The 20,409-nt window shown below is 37.5% G+C and overlaps 1 protein-coding gene across 3 annotated transcripts in view; it reads left to right on the forward strand.

Moving 5' to 3' along the window:
• The window catches only part of Sec23 (transport protein Sec23), a 54,358-nt gene that overhangs the window by 15,025 nt on the left and 18,924 nt on the right, over window positions 1–20,409 (forward strand). For all 3 annotated transcript variants that reach the window (XM_068379912.1, XM_068379905.1, XM_068379918.1), the window contains 12 exons: window positions 2,370–2,709; window positions 2,930–3,109; window positions 3,289–3,429; window positions 4,727–4,882; window positions 5,164–5,283; window positions 5,440–5,634; window positions 5,938–6,063; window positions 6,191–6,339; window positions 9,236–9,378; window positions 13,450–13,705; window positions 19,788–19,944; window positions 20,221–20,372. In XM_068379912.1, the coding sequence (XP_068236013.1) occupies window positions 2,371–2,709; window positions 2,930–3,109; window positions 3,289–3,429; window positions 4,727–4,882; window positions 5,164–5,283; window positions 5,440–5,634; window positions 5,938–6,063; window positions 6,191–6,339; window positions 9,236–9,378; window positions 13,450–13,705; window positions 19,788–19,944; window positions 20,221–20,372 (2,114 nt within the window). In that variant the 5' untranslated portion in view covers window position 2,370. The remainder of the gene's footprint in view (window positions 1–2,369; window positions 2,710–2,929; window positions 3,110–3,288; window positions 3,430–4,726; window positions 4,883–5,163; window positions 5,284–5,439; window positions 5,635–5,937; window positions 6,064–6,190; window positions 6,340–9,235; window positions 9,379–13,449; window positions 13,706–19,787; window positions 19,945–20,220; window positions 20,373–20,409) is intronic.

Below are 20,409 nucleotides of genomic sequence, written 5' to 3' on the forward strand. Positions count from 1 at the left end.
GGTGTTACCTCATAAGGACATAAGCAGTTCGCCCCCGAGTGTTGCCGCTTTGTCAGCACAGGGAAGATCAAGAGGAGGATCACCAAGAGCACCATCTCTGCTTAGATTTGCAATGTCATTGACCTGGCAATGAATCCCAACCTCCCTCCAATACGATGACCCTCAGCTCTTGACGTTAGTGGCGTTGCAGCTTCCCTAGCGTTCAAAGAGAAGTACTGTAACGCAGGTACGGCAAGTGGGCGTGTGGAAGTGTCGGACGACCTTCACCGCCCACTACTTGCAAGACATGACCCACAGTAGCATGGAAAATATCTCCATTGGTCCGTTGATGACTGCATAACAGGTGGTTTAAATACCTCAAAATCCTTGATGGACAAGTAGCAGAGGGTTGAGGGCTAAGGTTACCCGGGATTAGTCTGGGGTGAATGAGTAAAAATGAGTGACTCCTTTTTTCTTTCACCTTCATCTCTATTGGGGAGTCAGCACCCAGGGTCTTCAGCAAAGCTGGCGCCTTGCCTGTCTCCAGGTAAAACCATATCCCTTGTGTAACCTTGCATACAAATAATACTTTTTGCATTCCCCATATATCTATCAAGGGGGATTGGGTAATGTCTATGGTACGCTCAGAAGATTCCTATGACTCTGGGAACTCTTACTTAGACCAGTCACATTGGTAGTACAGTATCACAAGCACACAACTTGCGTAGGCCACTATTCGTGCATAGCACAATATTTTAGCGAAGTGTAAGGGTTCCTACCAGTTATGCACTAAGCTTGTACGGAGTAAAACCTGTTTCGTTGCCAAAAAGCCAGTTGGTACAGACTTCCAGCCTCCTAAGGGTTATCCTAAAGTCATCCCTGTATATAGCAAGGGTTTGTATTAGTGACGGAACAATTGACATATTTGGAATGAATTTGTATTTTTCTTAACGATGCAAGCCTGGAGCTATTTAAGACAGTTTGGCCCGCCTGCACCTGTCCCCAAAGAAGCACTACCTGTAAGCAGTGTTTGCTCATCCCAGGTGTGTGAGTGAGTCTGGTAGCCAGCTACCCCCACCCCCCTCCCTCTACCTAGCGGGTGGGTAGTTCACCCTTGCTAAAATTCGCAAAGCTCGTCTTTCAGCTTCGCCAAAAATAATATTCCTATAAATAGCTCCATGTTTTTATCATTAGGAAGAATACAAATTACTTCCAAATTTGTCATTTTTATCCCTTGTCAAGAAAATAAACAGTAAAGGTCAAACAATAGCACCATGAATAGCACCAAATAAAAGTTAAGCCATAAAAGTGAAATGCTACCAGCACCTACTTTTTTGCTAATCATTTAAACTGAATGAAATAGAATACTGTACAGTACATGGCTGCCTAAACCCAAAATTGACATAGATTTTTAAGATTAGTTTTTAAATGAGATATAAAGATCGGAGCATGTTGAAATAGAAGTTTGGATAGATAGATGGGTAGAGAAATGTGTTAAGTTATTTGTAGCTTCCTCACCATTGGTACTAAAATTGTCACTTAACCACCAAAGTCACCATCTCTCTACCAATGGTACTTGTGGCAACAAAATTGCCTCGCAGCCCATCATTGCTTTGATAGGCCTTTGGATCCATATTACATGATTTTTGTTCATCAGAAGTGCTTTAAAACATTAGTAATATACAGTATTTTGAAAATATAGTAAGGGGAACGGTGATGTATTAGGAAACCTGCATCAGAGTTTCATAGTACTTTTTATGGAACACCATAATAATTTACTATCAGATTATTCATACCTTGACCAGTTTCAGTTCTTGCATGATGTTCCTGAGAAATTGCCGATGTATAGTGTATGGCAACATAATTTTGATACCATAGGCTTTTACATTAATAAAAAAAACTGATACATGTATACTCATTCACAGGATATTTAATTGAAAGTTATCTGTATGGTTAATATTATCCAAAATACTGTATTTGTGTTAGATTTTATGGTTTTTGAAATGTTTATGTTGAGAAGTAAGGAGGCAAACTTTTTCCTTAGTACTTGGCATTCAGTTTTGCTAATTGAAAATAAACTTTAGCAATGAGGTTCTAGGTGTATGACCACTTAGCAACATAATGGTAAAGATCCTGTAAGTGGATGTTTGACAAAATTTTTGAAGATGTAGGAATAAAATTTGAAGCATTTAAAGACACAGCGTGTATATTACATCATATTGGATGTTAATTGGGCTCTGGTTATGTACTGCTCTGATGATGAGTAGTTCAGGCTCCATAATTGTTGCAACTTGCCATCATGAATCATGAAACTCTTGTTACCGCATACCCATAAATAGAAAGGTCTTGTAATTTTAGTTATTAAACTGAGATTTCCCTCCTTGATTTAGGATGTATGGTTACCAGCAGCAGGCAGCAGCTGCTGCACAAGGGCAGCAGTATCAACAAATGCCTCAAGAACAATATCAGCATGTGCAGCAGCAACAGCAGGGCTACCAGCAACCACAGCAAGGTTATCAACCGCAACAAGGGTATCAGCCACAACAAGGCTTCCAGCCACAAGCTCAGGCTGCACAAGAAGGTTATCAACCACAGCAAGGCCAGTATGGACAGCAGTACCAGCAAGATCAGTATCAGCAACAACAGCAACAGCAGCAGCCACAGCCACAGCCAGCTCAACAGCCTCAGCAGTCATATCAAGAATTTATTGAACAGCAAGAGTCAAGAGAGGTATAGTTTCCTCTTAACCTAGAATTTATTGTCCATTTTGAAATGCATATCACCTGTATAGGACTTGTGTTTTGAGGTTGCATTCAATACTGCCTGGGTTTTTCTAAGGATTTATTGATACTGTAATATGATCACCATGGAATACTTATGCTTCACATTTTTATTTAGGTTCTTTTATTGCATAGAAGTTTACTGATGCAAGAGTTAATTTTTTTTACAGGGAGTCAGATTTTCTTGGAACGTGTGGCCATCAAGTCGAATTGAGGCTACTCGTATGGTAGTACCTGTTGCTGCCACGTATACACCCCTGAAGAAAAGGGATGATTTACCACCTATTTGCTATGAACCCTTAAGATGCCAGCAGGCTCAGTGTGGTGCTATTTTAAATCCATTGTGTCAGGTAAGGTTAAATTGCCTTGTTCCTATGGAATGTTACTGTACTGTATTTTGTTTTTCAAATAATCTTATGATCTTTTTATGAAATGTCGCACCTCTCATTGTGATTCATAACTCTTGATATGGGACAGTGTTAAGAATTAATTCACTAATATTTCCTATTTCTTGAATTTCATTTTATAGGTTGATTATCGATCTAAACTGTGGGTATGTTGCTTTTGCCTTCAACGAAACTCCTTCCCTAGCTCTTACGCTTCAATAAGTGAGCAAAGCCAGCCTGCAGAACTGTTCCCACAATATTCCACTATCGAATATACTATCATGGTAAGTATTGATTTTTCTTTACTGGTCGAAATTCAAGGTCATGTGAAAGTTGTATTTTTTTCAATATTAATACATATAATGTAACATGGTGGCTCCAGAGCAAAAATAAAACAATGATCACAAACCACTATGTTTGCACATTAATTGTTGAATCTGGGGCATCTGCAGAAAATATTTGGCCAACTTTATCAATTTTATTTTCAAATATTTTTTACTCAAAATGGAACCATAATCAATTTTACAACATGAAAAATAAAGTAGTAGTATACTGCTTGAAACTTCAACATTATTAACTGCTTTATGTACGACATGAATAGTTCTTTGGCTACATGCTGAACTCCCTTACACAGTGGGAAATTCATCTATCTTACACTCCCCTTGGATGTTAAGGCTCTCCTTGTACCCAGCACTTTCTAGGTTTTCATTTCTTCATTCCTAACACTTCAGAATTACACACTGCACGCCATTTCAAAATACTCTGATCCATGTTTTCAGTTATCACCTTTCCAATTCTTTTTTAAATTCCAATCACTATATCCACTTCACTTTTGTGATGGAGAATAGATTCAACATTCCTTCTCATACAAATTCACCTTGGTGTCCATAGGCAGCTCTTTTCACAATCTATTAAGCTAATCTCGCTACTTCACTTCTTTCTCGTCTTGTTTACATTATATTCATCATCTTCACTCCTAAATACTTTTACGAATCAACTGCTTCCAATATACTAACATTCATATTCACAATTGTTACTTCTACTTGTTATCCATGTATAGTCATTCATATAATTAGTATAATCATTGTTTGCTCCAAAAATTGTGAATTTTCAAATGTCTTCAAACTTTCAGACATTTATGCAGTAGTTTTAAAATCCTCTCTATTGGTACATCCGTCATACCATTCCCTCATTCACAGTCCACTTTTTTCATCTCTCAAATTCTCACTTTCTCATAAATGTGCATTGTCAAACTTTGGGAGTCATAACAGAGTTTGTATTAAATGATACTTGATGACCACCAACAGTATGTAAATGACTATGTTTTACTTCATTTTTCATGGTGTAAAATTTATTATGGTTTAATTTTGAGTAAAAAACATTTGAAAATAAAATTGATAAAGTTGGACAAATTTTTATGCAGATGCCTGTACTGTACTGGATGACATAATCTTAACAGTTGAAAGTCTCAAATGATTAATAAATCTATATTTTCTTGCTTCTTATTTCCTGATACAGCCATTATAGCACATTTACCTTCACAGTACTAGGACTTTGTAGTAACATTTCTTTACTTTTCAGAGACAACAGATGATGCCTCCAATCTTCTTGTTTGTCGTAGACACCTGCATAGATGAAGAGGAACTTGGGGCACTCAAAGAATCTATCACTATGTCACTGTCTTTGATGCCAGCCAATGCTCTTGTTGGACTAATCACCTTTGGTCGTCATATTCATGTGAGTATTTCTATTGGCATTGCTTTATGTACTGTAATATTATTTGTTTATTATAAATAGTCTTTGTAAACATATTTTCCTGTTCTCAACATCATGTTTTTAGTTTCTTATAGAAATAACAAGTTTAAGAGGCCTCATTATTAATAGATTTTTAAAAAGAATATTAGCCTTCATCAATAATTTTTTATCCCTTGTAATACATAGCAAATTGCTACTTGAAGACAATCTTTAGTATCAAGGTAAAGTAAATTTATACTAACTTTACTTTTAATAATCTACAGGTGCATGTATTAGCTACTGAAGTAATGAGGAGACAGTATGTGTTCCCTGGACACAAAGATCAGACGGCAAAATCGGTTCAAGAATACTTAGGAGTGGGATTAAAAACTGTGCAAACTCCAGTAAGATTTTGATTGTATTTTTCTAATTGTGAAAATGATATTTTTGAATGTCCAACAGTATCGACGTAACAGTAAAATTCCATTGTGTGGTAAAATAACATTCAAGAAGAAACTTGAAAATGTACTATTTTTTCATTACTATATTTTCCATTGCAGATGCCTGGCCAAGGTGCTCCTGGAAATCAGACCAATCAAATGAATAATCGTTTTCTGCAGCCTGTTCAGGAATGTGAAATAATGTTGCAGGATATTTTGACAGATCTACGTAGGGATCCGTGGCCTGTTTCAACTGGAAAAAGATCCCTTCGAGCCTCTGGAGCTGCTCTTTCTATTGCAATTGGTCTTCTTGAGGTATTATATGAAGTTTATGTGATAAGAACTTGTTAAAGTTTATTTTACCGTTATTTTAGGCTTGCCTTAATATTATTTAAAAACTCTGTATAGTTGGTGGTTAACCTATGAATTTTAATGCTTATTAAAATATTTTCTTATCTAATTCACAATAGTTAGTTTTAATTTTATTTTCAATAATTTTCAGTTACTGTACTTTAATTTTAGTAATAAAGTAGTAAGCTGAAATATGAAGGTAGCTTTCTAATTACCTAGTTATACAGTAAATGGATGCGGGTAAGAAGTTGGTTGTATGATTGACAGGCCTGTTATCCAAATACTGGAGCACGCATCATGACCTTCCTTGGCGGTGCTTGTTCTTATGGTCCTGGTATGGTGGTTGACGATGACTTACGTAAGCCTATTCGATCTCATCATGATATTGAAAAGGTAATATTATATAGTTTTATTTTGAGGCGACCTGAGAAATTATGATTTAGTGTAATAATGAATGACTTGAGATTGTGTCAATATCTAGGTAAGGTTATTTTTTTTTAAATTTTAATTTGTATTACAGGACAACTGCAAGTACATGAAAAAAGCTATCAAATTCTACGAGGGTCTTGCACAACGAGTTTCTAATAATGGCCATGTTGTAGATCTTTATGCCTGTGCTCTCGATCAGGTTGGTCTTCATGAAATGAAGTACTGCAGTAACTTTACTGGGTATGTAATCTTGATTTACCAATTCCATTTTACCATCTCTACTGTTTTCATCAATCCAAGTAATATTCATTAATATTTTATGAAGTCATCATGCTTGAATCATTGAAGCCACTGGCTTCCCGACCTGTAGCTGAAAAAACTTCCTCTCTGATCTCTGATCTCCGCTCTACTGTGAGCATATTCTCGATACCATCACATTGAGATGAGCCGATGACAACTCAAAATGAAAAATGGTATAAATAACAGCTGTTGTTGAAATGCACCTTAAATTGTTAATAAAAAAGTATGAAAGTGCTTGAATGAAACTTTACCACTGTTAGCCTTTATTTTTATTTATTTTTTCTTTAGACTTCTAGCAGTACATATTTATCAATAACTTTAATTTTTAACAAATGATTTTTTTTTTTTAAATACTTAGATATCATAACATGAAATATGTTCAGCTCTACTTATTAATCTTTTCCCGTGTCTAATAACCATGAGGTCAGAAAATAAAAGGTTAATGCTGACATAGTCTTAAACTTAACTGACCTAACTGGCTGTAAAGGTAAATTTCATTTAAATTAGTCTGTGGTTTTTTTTCAATATGGGATTAATAAATGAGTGGAATTGAACATACTTCTTATGGTATAAGTCCTTTAAAGAGCTTTCTTTGAACAGTAAGTAAAAATTTTTTTGTTAAAAAATAGGTTATCAAATGATAAGAGATTTTACAGAAATTGTAAGCACCTTCATTATAACTTTACTTTATCTGAATGAAAATTATTTATACATGCATATACCAAGGCACTTCCCCCAATTTTAGTGGGTAGCCAACATCAAACAAATGAAATAAAGGGGACCTTTCCTCTCTACATTCCTCCCAGCCTGACAAAGGGACTCAACCGAATTCGGCTGGTACTGCTAGGGTGCCACAGCCCTCCCTTCCCCGTTATCCATTACAGATGAAGCTTCATAACGCTGAATCCCCTACTGCTGCGACCTCCACGGTTATTTATGCTTATGATGAAGTATTATTTCAAATCATAAAACTTAATTTTTTGAGAGAGAGAGTGCGAGTGTCAGAAGACTTTTCTAGTCCATCTGCGGAGACTCCATTTCCTCTTGGGTAGAGAGCATTTGGCTTAAACATGAGAGAGTCTATCATCTTGTTCAACTTATTCTTGATTTTGTTTACCGTGTTACTGTTCCTATGTCCGCTGGAAGCCTGTCCCATGTATTTGCTATTTTGAATGTACTATTTTCTATGTAAAGAAATTACCACATTGAGTACTGTTGTATCTTTTCAATTCCAGTTTGTATCTGTTAGCTTTGTACTGATTTATGCTAAATTGGAAGAAGTGGTTGTAGTTTACGTTTGTTATTCCTTTTAGAATTTTGAATGTGTCTGTTAGCTATATCATTATTCGTTGAGTTTGTAAATAAAATAAGTTCAAACGTTCCATTCTTCGGCTATAAGCAAATTGTCTTAGTGTTGGAACTAGTTTGGTAGCCCAAGTTTGTATTGTTTCCAGTCTATATATATCCTTGAGAGAGAGAGATGGAATCTTTTCATATTGCTGTTCTTATATTAAAATAGTTTTTATCATGCATTTTATATTCTTCGAGTGGCGAATATTATTGTTAGTAGGTGTTGGCGATAGTTATTGAGTATTATTTTTTCATTTATGTTTTATAATTATCATACAAGACAGTATCTATTATTACTACTATAGTATACATTACAGTACGGTACATGTGTTTTAATACTTGGCAGTTTGGTGTTGTACAGTATAGCGCATTAAATGTCTTGTATGTGAGTTACTACCGTTGAGATACTACCGCTAGAGTGTTATGGGGTCCTTTGACTGGTCAGACAGTACTATAGTGGATCCTTCTCTCTGGTTACGGTTCTTTCCCTTTGCCTACACATACACCGAATAGTCTGGCCTATTCTTTACAGATTCTCCTCTGTCCACATACACTTGACAACACTGGACAATCCAAACAATTCTTCTTTGTTCAAGGGGTTAACTACTGCACTGTAATTGTTCAGTGGCTACTTTCCTCTTGGTAAGGGTAGAAGAGAGACTTTAGCCTCTGTACCATGGTCTTCAACTGTCTTGGGTTAGAGTTCTCTCGCTTGAGGGTACACTTGGGCATACTATTCTATCTAATTTTTCTTCCTCTTGTTTTGTTAAAGTTATTATAGTTTATATGGGAAATATTTATTTTGATGCTGTTACTGTTATTATATTTTATTTTTCCTTGTTTCCTTTCCTCACTGGGCTATTTTCCCTGTTGGGGCCCCTGGTCTTATAGCATTCTACTTTTCCATCTAGGGTTGTAGCTTAGCAATTAATAATAATATTAATAAAGAGGTAGGAATATTAATATTGCCACTATAAGATTTGTATGTACTATACCATACTATATTGTTATTACAGTACTGATGGTTGTTTTACATTTAAAGTAAAATTACATTTCTTAAGGGAAAATTACAAGAGAAAAAACTTCATTACAAGTTTAAGACACTTGAATAGCCAAACTAAGAATGGCTTTGGAGTCATATCAATTAAATCATAATGCACAAGACAATGAAGAAGCTAAGTACTGTATGTTCACCTAATCATGTTGCAATGTTGAAGCCCCATTGTTTGGGTAGAGACAGAGAAGGAACTATGAAAAATTGTTTTCAGTGGGTTAGATTAGAATGCTTTTCTCATTTGTATTTTAAAGCAGTTTTGATTAATTTGATAACCATCCAGTTGTTCATGCCCTTTGCTACAATTGGTTTCAACATAAAAAATACTGTATAAGCTGTTCTAAGGTACATTATTTTAAACTGCCTCTACTTTAGGGAAATGTGGATGTACAAAACAGTGCTGTATATTGAAAGTCATTTGATTTTTTTCAGGGGCCACATGGTATTAGGAGACTCCTTCAATTCATCACTGTTTAGGACGACATTCCAGCGTGTGTTTACACGAGATGAAAAAGGTAACCTCGAGATGGCTTTCAACGCAACATTAGAAGTGAAGACATCTCGAGAACTAAAGAGTAAGTATCTTGTGATTTTTTACTTAATTTTTTCCATTTCCATAATTAATAAATGACTAATTTTTACTTTTTTCCCATTTCTATAATTAATAAATTGCCAAATCTTATCTTTTTCCCATTTCTATGATTAATAAATTGGTAATTCTTACTAACGATTCAGATAATGCATCATTTGCAATCCAAATGGAGCAATTCTTAAGACCTGTAATGTCTTATTTACATAATCTTTCACGATCATCATGGTTTGTGCACCAAAGTAAAGGCAGTAGAAAATTGTAAAAATGGATAATTGTCAGATTTGCTTCTCAAAAAGCATAGAGACTATCAGGACAAATGATGATTTTGGCATTGTCAAAATATCTTGACAGAAACAAAGAATGGAATGTCAGTCATTTCAAAAGAATTTGAGATGGGCATTGTGTGAGAATGTGTACAGAGCCCTTTGCTGGTTTCTATTGTAATGGAGGGAGCTACAAAGGAGTGCAGGAAAGGACTACCTTGTGAGGAGGTGGATATGGTGGAAGAAGGAAATGGAGAGGACTAAAAATCAGTAAAAAAAAAAAAAAAAAAAAAAAAAAAGGATTATTGGAAAGAGAGCTAAGGAAAAGTTTAATCGGAAAGTGGCCGCGGTAATTTCGGGGTGTGGCAGGTGAAATGTGTACATGTATTACAGTGTCAAAGGAAATAGTTTGGATTAAAAAAATTACATGGAGCAAGATAAATTTCCCCCAAAATGGAGTCAAGAAAGGTTTTTTTCAATAGATATGATGTGCTTCAAATGGGTAATCCATTTCTGTTAGCTTCGTGACACTAGACTCAGAGAAGAAGGTAGGAGTTCAGTAAGCAAGTAGCTGCAGCATACATAGAATAGTTAGATTGCTAAAGTACAAGTAAATAAAGATACACCTTTAGAAGAGAGCAATGTTCTATGATGGGTACATAAGCCCTGTACTACTGCATGCAGAAGAAACCTGGGTAAAGACAAGATGAATGAACCTTATTGTTGTGATCATGAAATGGCAAGATGTATGGATTGAGTATGATGGGAAAATTATATTATTAATGAAGAATTTGCGTTGAGATTTGTTTCCAGTAGCTATAAAAATGACAACTAATTGAGATGAGTGCGCGATGTAATGCATTGTAGAATACTCAGTCAGAAAAACAATAAGTATTGAATAGGTAGGGTGGAAACCTGAAAGGAGGTTTAGGAAAGCATGGAGAAATGGCATAGATGAAGACCTAGACCTGATAGTTTTTTTTAATACAAAAGTACTAGACTCTGTTTATCCCTAACCCAATAAAGTAAATGTTAGTGGGATCATAAATTGTGGAAACCTCTTAAATGGGGACAATAGGGCAACATAATTAAATTCTTCCTATATGTGAGGCAGATTGTTTGATAATTTTACAGGATCATTAGAATTTTTTTCCAAAATTAGGAGTATAAATTCATTTTAGTTTTTGTACCTCTGATACTGAAGCTACCATAAATGTACTCTACATATCCATTCTTTCCTAGCCACACATGGAGAGGTACCATAACTTGGTGACATCCCTGTCACTTCATGGGTGGAGCTATCAAGCATCTTCTCGGAGCTAAAGGCTCAAGCATCTCATAGCAAAAGGCTTTCCACTAGCCATTGCTAAGGAGAAATCTGGATATCTCGAAAAATTGCTACTAGTCCGGTCGGAAATTATTCAAATACTGTAACTACAAACTTTCTCACCTACCTTCACTGAGACCTGGTCCTCTCATTTTCAGTCATGAAAGGCTATTGCTCAGGCTTGAGCCAAGTTTTTATACTTAAAGGCTTTGACCTCTCATTATACTGAAAGCTGTGAGTGGCCGCCAAAAGAGCACAAACCGCCTGTGTAGAATGTTACCAGAGTTCTGAGGCCTCTAAACAGGGCTCTATGAAATTATGGCAATTGTCAGATAAAGACCTGACACTGGAGACAATGTTCTTGCTTGCCTTGTTGAAGCGAGTCGGTGAATTACACAACTTTTTGTGCAACCTTAGTCCTGAAAGGTGGAGAAAGGTCTCGTTCACCTTCGTTCCAGAGGTTATTGTTAAAACCTAAATCCCTGCCATGGATGCTGAAAGCAGTGTCTCTCTCCATTGGACGATTGTATCAGCAGACTCGGAAATGTAGAGCAACCTTTCCTTATCCAGCAACAACTTCTGACTCGAAAGTGATTGTCATAGCAAACTATGACCATATACTGAAGAACACATCCATTTCTGTGGACGCTGAGGCTATGGGGATTGAGCCAATATGGAGAGCTATAGGGCTAGAAAGAGAAAAGGCTTTGCCTGTTTTCCATGCCTTCACTGGTGCTAAAAATGCAATTCTCTCATATAGCCAGTCTTTCATTCATTAACTGGTGCTAACAACATGATGATACAGTATAGGCAAAGCAACCTGGGTACAAGTCTGCATGAAGGCAGATAGAGGTATAGTGTGTTCTCTGCAGTGTCTTTCAACAGAGGCAAAAGTGACAAACTATGTTGGCCACTGGCTAGCGCTGACTGTAGTCTACACCCCCAAAGGTATCTGCATCAAGACTATCTCCAAACTGCAATGGCATACCCTTGAACTTCAGACGTGTCTTGCGAATTCATATTTGACCATTGCTCTGTGGTCAGTTGGAGCCCTTGTAGAATGGGTACCATACGGAGTCATATGTCCACTTGAAACTAACCATGACAAATGCCTATCCAGCTCTAAAGGCCATGATTGAGATGGTTGGCTGCCAATGCAAAACAGACACTAATTACAGAACAAAGAACTTATCCTGCACCAATCTTTGCCAGTGTGGCAGTAAGTGTCAGAATGATGAGGACACAGAATGCGAATGAAACTACTGATGATGTAAAAACTCCTTGATTTCCTAAAAGATTGAACTCATTTTTATTGTGAGCATATGTTGGTCTTAGTGGATCGTTTAAACCTGATCACTTGTAAAACATTCAATAAAACAGAATATTTCTGTCAAATGAGTTTGCGATAAAATCTAGCTCATTTATTTTGATACTATTGGATTTTTTGGCCCTGAAAACAGTGGTGTAGCTATAAAAATCCTATTTCTAGGCTATTTAGAAGTAAGATACTGTATTCACAAAAAGTTTTTTTTATAAAATCCAAGATGGTGGCTATATATTGTAAGTATCCAGGGCAAATAAAAACATTTTCCTGATTGCATATATACTCGTTTCAAAAAATGTAATTTTGATGCTACAAAAGAATCTGGCAAAATTACATATTGAACCTGACTAGTTTTTTTAGAAGATGCAGATTAACACACTTCCCATACACAGGAAAAGGATGTACACATGTGAATTAGTCAAATACATGAAGTCAAATTAAGCAAGTACATTTATTAAGTGGAACAGAAAATTAATATAGACTCCTCACTATACTGTAACTCAATTTTTCTGTCAAAGTTATGTCAATGACAATTTTGATATTTTTTTTTTGTATTTCACAAATAAGGTTCTTTTGTTATATCTATGGTTATATGATATACACTAATCACTAAAGATCGAAGAGGGGTCTTCATTGGGCATGAAGATTTAAATCTGATTCTCTGTTGACTCTTCCTTGTGTATGGTGTCTCCATCTCAGAACATAGCATTTGAGTGGCAGTTTTGAGGACCCTTGGAGGAAAGGGAAGAAATAATGGTGGGAAATTTTTTGTTCTTTTTTTCTACATAGAGGTACTCAAGTTGGCACTACTGTTCATAGCATTATTTTATCAAAGGCAAGTATGGAAATAATAGATTTTTGTTTAAAAATTGTTGACACCAATGCCATTTTTTGTTCATTTATACCAATGTAGAGGTTTATTTCTTTGTGTTTTATTGCTCTGTTTTGTGCATTTCTTCTCCTTTTGGTTTATATTCTCAATTTCTTTTTAGTACTTTAACTTTACCCATGTACATTTTGAATTGCTAAGAGAAAAGATCCTCATGCAAGTATAAGGATAATCTAGCATTGAATTATTGGTCTCTTAACTTTTTTATATATGTTTGTCCTCATATTACTGTATTTGATCTTTCTATCTAGTTGCTGGAGCACTCGGACCGTGTGTGTCTGCACGTGAGAAGGGTCCGAATGTAGCAGAAATGGAAATAGGTATTGGTAACACAACCAAGTGGAAGCTGTGTGGTTTAACTCCAAGTACCACAGTGGCTTTATTCTTTGAAATTGCAAGTCAACAAGGAGGAGAAATTCAAGGAGGAAGAGGTCATGTTCAATTTATTACAAGATACCAACACCCTTCGGGTCAGCTACGTTGCAGGGTCACTACAGTTGCCAGAAAGTAAGAACATTAATTTATTATGTAGACTATAACTAATTAATTGGCTTTGTATGATTAAATTTTTTTCTTTAATACTATGATGATTACAGTATTATTCATATTATAGGATGCTGACTGAAGGGTAGACAATCATTAACAGCACAATTCAAGTTCAGTATTTAAATTAAGCTTAATGGAGTTATTACAGTTAATATGTTCATGCTGATAATCATCAGTTTGTAAATATTAAATGGTTTTTATTCCTATATGGATACAAACTCTCATCCTTCAAGGGGACGTGCTGGCTAATGCCGTTTTTTTAAGGACTGGACTTTCATACCACTTAATAAGGCGACTTAGGAAATCTCCAAACAGCATAGGATTTTTGCCTCTGACCTTCGGTTTTTCAACGCCAGGGTGATTTATCCCGAAAATTAGTGTTTTTCAAATTCTGTCTCCTCCCTTGATAATTATTAAGACCTGGGATTACTACCATATATAGACCTGATGTAGACCTCCAATCAAATGCGTTTGTTTTTCTAACTGTCATTTTTGTGCTACATATGAATTTTTTCATTATGGTAAAAAAATAAACCCTAAATATCAGGGGAAACATTTAAGAAAAAAAAAAGATATAAAAAAAAAATTGGGAGGAAGGGCAATATTTGATTGTTTTGTAATGTCTTTCTAAGTTATATATACCCAATTTCAATGCTATATCTTTAAAACTAAGGGAGAAGATAGAATTTGAAGGTCAATAGGTATATTGTAGTTCTGAGATACTGGCGTTCAAAGTTTTTCTTTGTAAATTATGAATTTTATGTTCCTTTTTGGATATTGATAAACCAATATAAAGTTAATTATAATAATTTATTCCTAAATGAAGATCCCGTAGCTCAGTATCTTGCTTCTTTAGGCGAGACGGTCGCTCCTTCATCATCATCTCTCCTTCACTAACTCCGCTAATTTCGCCAATATTACCCACTTCTGAACTCTTATTTGAGCGAATTTTCTCTTTCCTTATGTTGGCAAGATGTTGAAATTGCCTTTTCCTTTTTGGCATGATGAAATTCTTGCTGAAACCGAAAAAATGACGTAAAACGAGTGAATGTCAGAGCTCACAATCAAACGTGTACTCTCTGTGAGGTTTGAGCTAGGACTGAGGGCCAGAGGGTGTAATTACCGTGTAATACATAGTCTTGTGACTCGTGAATCTATACAGATGCCATTGCTCACAATCTTATTTTATATTAAAATGTAATAATTATGAAAATTTATAACGGATGAAATACATTTTTTTTGAAGGGAACAATGTTTTTGGTGTGAGTTACTTTTACTAATTTCCCTGTAACTATGATAGTAAGAAGAATTTTGACAAAATATTTTGTGTACGCATTATCCATTACCACATGAAGCTCAGTGAATTTTTTCAGGATTTTGTGTTTTTCTTCCTATACCCCTATATATTAGCATACCGGCCAGCTCCCTTAAAAGGAGTATGTTTTCAAGGTGTAGGTAGTTCCTGGCAGGTTGTGGGAAAGCACCACTCCCTTGCCAGGACAAGGAGTAACCACTCGGTTTGCTTCTGCGGGATAGTACAGACATACCTCTGGTGCCATGAACTGACTTGTTTTAATTTCATGTTTATTCATGGGAGATGTTGAGGGTTTATCAGTTTCCCTATAGCTGTAGCTGTCAAACCATTTATGTGAACCTGTTTAACAGCATTCCTGCTGTTTATTCCCTTATGATTAGTGATGACAAAGTGAATTGTAACCGAGGAATGAAATATCGATACGCTGGTGATAGAAGAACTTCATTCCTTCATCTCTACCGGACCTTTGTTTCTTAGTGCTTACAGCATATCCACACTTTCATTGATCTTAGAGAACACTGCCGATCAGAAGAAATATGGCTGTCCTTTTTTCCTCTTCGGATGAAAAGTCTTTATAGACTGATCAGTAGGAATTATATTTTAGTGACTCCTGCTGTTTCTCTCCTCGTGGTAGAGATTTGCCCGATCCTTCTCTGAGGACGAAGGAAAAGATGACGGGCTTTTGTTATTACACGCTCCACCTTTCCTGAGTCATCGTCTTCCGCACCACCTAAACAGCTCACAATCGCTTGCTCCTACAGGAGCGCCATGTTACCTATTCGGAATCACTCCCTCCTAAGGGAGTAGCTCCTATTCTTTTCACGATCTCATGTTTCTATGGGAGCACTGCCTTACTTGCTCATAATTGGGCACTCCCACCTCGCCTACTTTTGATTGTAATATACCTAACCTGCTCACGATTGCAATCCACCTCGCCTGCTTGTAATTGCACTTCATGTCACCTGCTCACCTCAGTTATTCGCAATTGCACATACCATAAACAGATAATGTCGGTGCATTCTTCTGATAAAGTCCTACATTTTGAAGCTCTTCTCTCATCCCAGTAGAGAGCATGCTCTATTCACCAATACCTTGCTTTCTTAACTGCAAGAGCATGCTCTCCTGTAGAAACCTTGAGCCCAGATTTTGACGCACATGCTTCGAAGATTTTGCTCTTGTTAACAAATTTTTAAGCTGCTGTTAGCACATACTGTACTGTATTATACAAGTTGCTAACTCTCCTCATTGTCAGATTTGGAGGTTTTATGCTTCCTTTTCCCCCAAGGGATTGCGATCAAAATCGCAATGAAGCGCATAACTGTTCTTAATCATAGGCTCTCGCCTCTTGTAGCACTCTTACACGTTTACTACTTGGTGCTCGTATACGCTCGCCTCTGAACGCTCGTACAAGTTTGCATCCAAGTGCTCATACACGCTTGCCACTGAGCGCTCATGGATTCTTTCGTGTTAGTACTAGGGTACACTCAGTGATTTGCACCTAATGACGCTTGTTTATTCTCATCTGTAAGAGAATACTCGCGGTTTCGTGCTAACGGTTGGGTACATTCACGTGTTAGCCTCAACTCCAGTCTAACCCCCTTCTACTAAATTGGACTATCGTCCAGGGTCGGTCCTTGGTCCAGATGAACTCCAAGTAGACTAATGGAAAATATCGACGTCCCATCACCTGGGAGTGACGAATAGTTAAGAGGCAACAGACCTCTCTACTACAGATGCAGGACTCATTCTTGCAGAGCCAGAAATCCAGAGATGGAGTCAACCCTCTGCTTTGAGGCAGATTAACAGCCTGGGAGAGGCTAAAAGAGCATAAGTAAAAGGAGGGAAAATGTCCATTGATATCCTCTCCAGAGTATTGTAAGGTTCCAAAACCTCCTGAAAATTTCCTTTGTCAGAACTGGCCAAATTGGCCCTAGATAGTGTCACTGACCAGGTATATAGACAAAGTAATTCACTTCATGTCAGTAGGTCTAGTAAGAATCTGCCTCCTGCACTGTCTAGACAAAAGAGGGTTTATGTGCCAGAGGGAACCATCGCTTCTTTTCTACCCATTGACCCCACAGCTATAACTCTTGATGTCAAGCACATCATTAGAAAGATTTTGAGGACAACCATGAATCTTTTCTGCTGCATAGTTTATGAACATGGAATTCACAGAAATGGGTTGTCTCTAGGCAACTTCTGGTTGGATCCCTGGTCCATGACAGTTGCTTCACTTCCTCTCAAGATCTCTTAAAATCCCGAGACCAAGAAGAAATTCACGAAACTTGTGATATTGGAAGTGAAGGCAGTCACCTTAGCTCACCAGTCTACAAACATGTGGACAGACTGGGGGCTACAAAGAAGGGAGGCAGTGGGGTCAAAATTTGCGTGACAAATGGGACAAAGAGAAAACCTAGTATTAAGAAATGCTCTAACCAACCAGTCATACGCATTTTCTTCTTGAGGAAGTTGAAGCCACAGTGGGAAAGCTGAGGAACCACAGGCAGCATGGCAATACAAGGACAACTCTAAAAACCGGAGAATTTTGTCCCTGGTTTATTCTACCTACAAAGGGGGAGAGGTAGGAGAGGAGCCAGAGGGCATTATGGAAGGCAGTCCCCCCTTTCTAGCAATGAGTGGCGGGATGCCTGTTAAGTCAGTGGGTGAAGGTGGCAGTGCCTTGAAGCCGAGGCATGAATGGTAAGTGTCCTTTGGGTGGGTTAACTCTTCCCATTCATTGGCTCTCATCCTCCCTTCACTCAGACATACAATTGGTCGTTTGGAAAACTCCCTATCTTGCAAGCAGATTTTGAACAGATGTAAAAGAAGGCACGCTACAACTAGTCCAGGACGGGTCCTCAAGCTTCTACAGCCGCCTGTTACTGGCGGAGAAATTGATAGGAAACTGGAGACCAGTCATTGACTTCTTAGCTTTGAATAGTTTGTACTGTACCTGCAACTCCATTCAAAATAAGAACTGCAGATACTATACGAGCTGTCATCCCGAAGGAGGACTACACTCGGTAAACTTGAGAGACATACTTCCAAATACCAGTACATCAGTCTTCAAGGAAATTTCTCGGCTTCATCCTCAGATGTTTACATATTCTCATCTGTAAGAGATTACTTGAGCTCTCTTGTGAGCGCTCTGGTACATCCACCTGTTAGCGAGCGCTCAACCGCCCCTCAAGTGTTCACCTGAATGATCACTGTAGTCTTGGCTGGGGCTCACTATCGAGGTAGTCTTTTCCGATGCCTGGATGATTGACTGGTTCTTATGAAGACAGCTCCTCTAACAGCATGACAAACTTCATCTTCTGGTACAATCCAGGGATCAAGATAAATTTAGTCAAGTCCAGGCTAGAGTGCAAGCGGACGAGGTTTTACCTGGGTATTAGAATAGATCTGATATTGGGGAAAGTGTTCCTTTCGAAAGACTGAGTTCGAAGACTCAGGGATTTAGTGCGTCCCTTCCTTCAGAAGTCACAACTCACACTGTGACAGTGTTAATAACTTCTGGGCCATCAGTCTTCCCTAGAAAAACTTAACCACAAGTGGTGCCTAAAGAGGCATAGGTTGGCAGCTAATGATGACCAACACCCATTAGTCCCAGTAACATGTGAAGTAAGGGAGGACCTGTGCTGGTAGTTGGGAGATTAGTCTCCTAAAGGGAACACCCCTAAAATCCCCACTACCGGAGATGCTTCTATTTTTTAACGCCTCAAAGGAAGGCTTTGGTGCACATCCGGAGAACAGATCACAGCCGGACTATGGTTCCAGGAGGAGAAGACCGTACAAGTCAATCTGCTAGAGCTGAAAGCAGCTTTCCAAGCTCTTCATTCCTTTCAACAACTCCTGTTAGGCCACTCGGTAGTGTTGATGAGTGACAACACTACCGTAGTGGTATACATAAACAAGGATGAACAGCCTCTCACCCCCTCTGGGAGTTAGGGAACTAACCCTCTTGTGGGTGGTGGAGATGGCAGTAAAGTTCTTTCTGGGAAGGGAGAATTGTTTATCACCAACAAACTCGGCCACCAGATACATTCTGTAGGCGCATAGTGGTCTCTTCTTCTTCAAATGGCAAAATGTTCTCCTGACTTTATAGGCTTCCCCAGTGATAGACTGGTTTGTAACAAGCCTCAGCAGGAAGCTCCCCTCACTGCTCACCAGTATCAGAGCAGGCATTGACGTTCAAAGACATCTTCCAAAATCTGTGGGACGGCCTCAACTCTTATGCTTTTCCACCATTATGCCTGATCAGAATGATCCTCAGAGGTTTCAGCATGCCAAACCTAAGAATAAACTTAGTGACACACAATGAGTCCCACGCAGAATGGTGTTCAGACCTCCTGATGTTGCTATCCGAAATAACGAGAGCTCCCCTTCTAGGCCAACTTGCTCTACCAACTAGACTTGCAGAGATATCAAAGCTTGATAACATCCCTGTCTCTTTACAGATAGTGGTTATCCAGCATCTCCTCCAAAAGAGATGATTTTTTGCAAGCCACCCACCAGTAACTACTGAAACCTCATTATAAATTTTAATAGCAGAGTTCCAGCTGTACTGGAAACATAATCTAGTTAAAGGAACTCAGGTTTGTATTGTTAAGAAAAATACAAATTTCTATAAAAATGTGATTTTTCTGCCCTTTTCTTCTGTAGTCATATGCAACAGAAACAAATGGCATAAAACATTTTTAATATTCATATTTCTTTTTTGTTCAGTTGGGTTGATCCACAAACTGGGCAGCATTCAGTATCAGCAGGATTTGATCAAGAAGCAGCAGCTGTTTTGATGGCAAGACTAGCAGTTCACCGATCTGAAACTGACCAAGATGGAACAGATGTACTGCGTTGGGTGGATAGGATGCTTATCCGATTAGTAAGACTTACAATACTTCATTCTTGAAGTTAATTTCTTGAAAAATTGATCTTGAGCTTATTAATGAGCTTTCAGATTGATAAAATCCGTTTTTTAGAGCAATTGATGAAATATTTAAAATTATGTAAAGTAATGGTTACCATATGCTACATTTGTATACTGTATTTTTCTTTTGATTTAGTTTATATTGAATTGAATTTATTTCTTTGCATTGCTTATAACTTAGCCCTTAGTATCATATTTTTCTTATATGCTAATGTTTTCTTAATCTTTCAGTGTCAGAAATTTGGCGAATTCATCCCTAATGACCCCAACAGTTACAGGTTCCACGATACATTCACATTATATCCACAGTTCATGTTCCATCTAAGGCGTTCACAATTTTTGCAAGTATTCAATAATTCTCCTGATGAAACTTCGTTTTACAGGTGAGAATGTGTTCTGTGTACAATAGTCCTGAACCGC

This window comes from Palaemon carinicauda, chromosome 1, assembly GCF_036898095.1.
Source record: "Palaemon carinicauda isolate YSFRI2023 chromosome 1, ASM3689809v2, whole genome shotgun sequence".
NCBI lineage: Eukaryota > Metazoa > Arthropoda > Malacostraca > Decapoda > Palaemonidae > Palaemon > Palaemon carinicauda.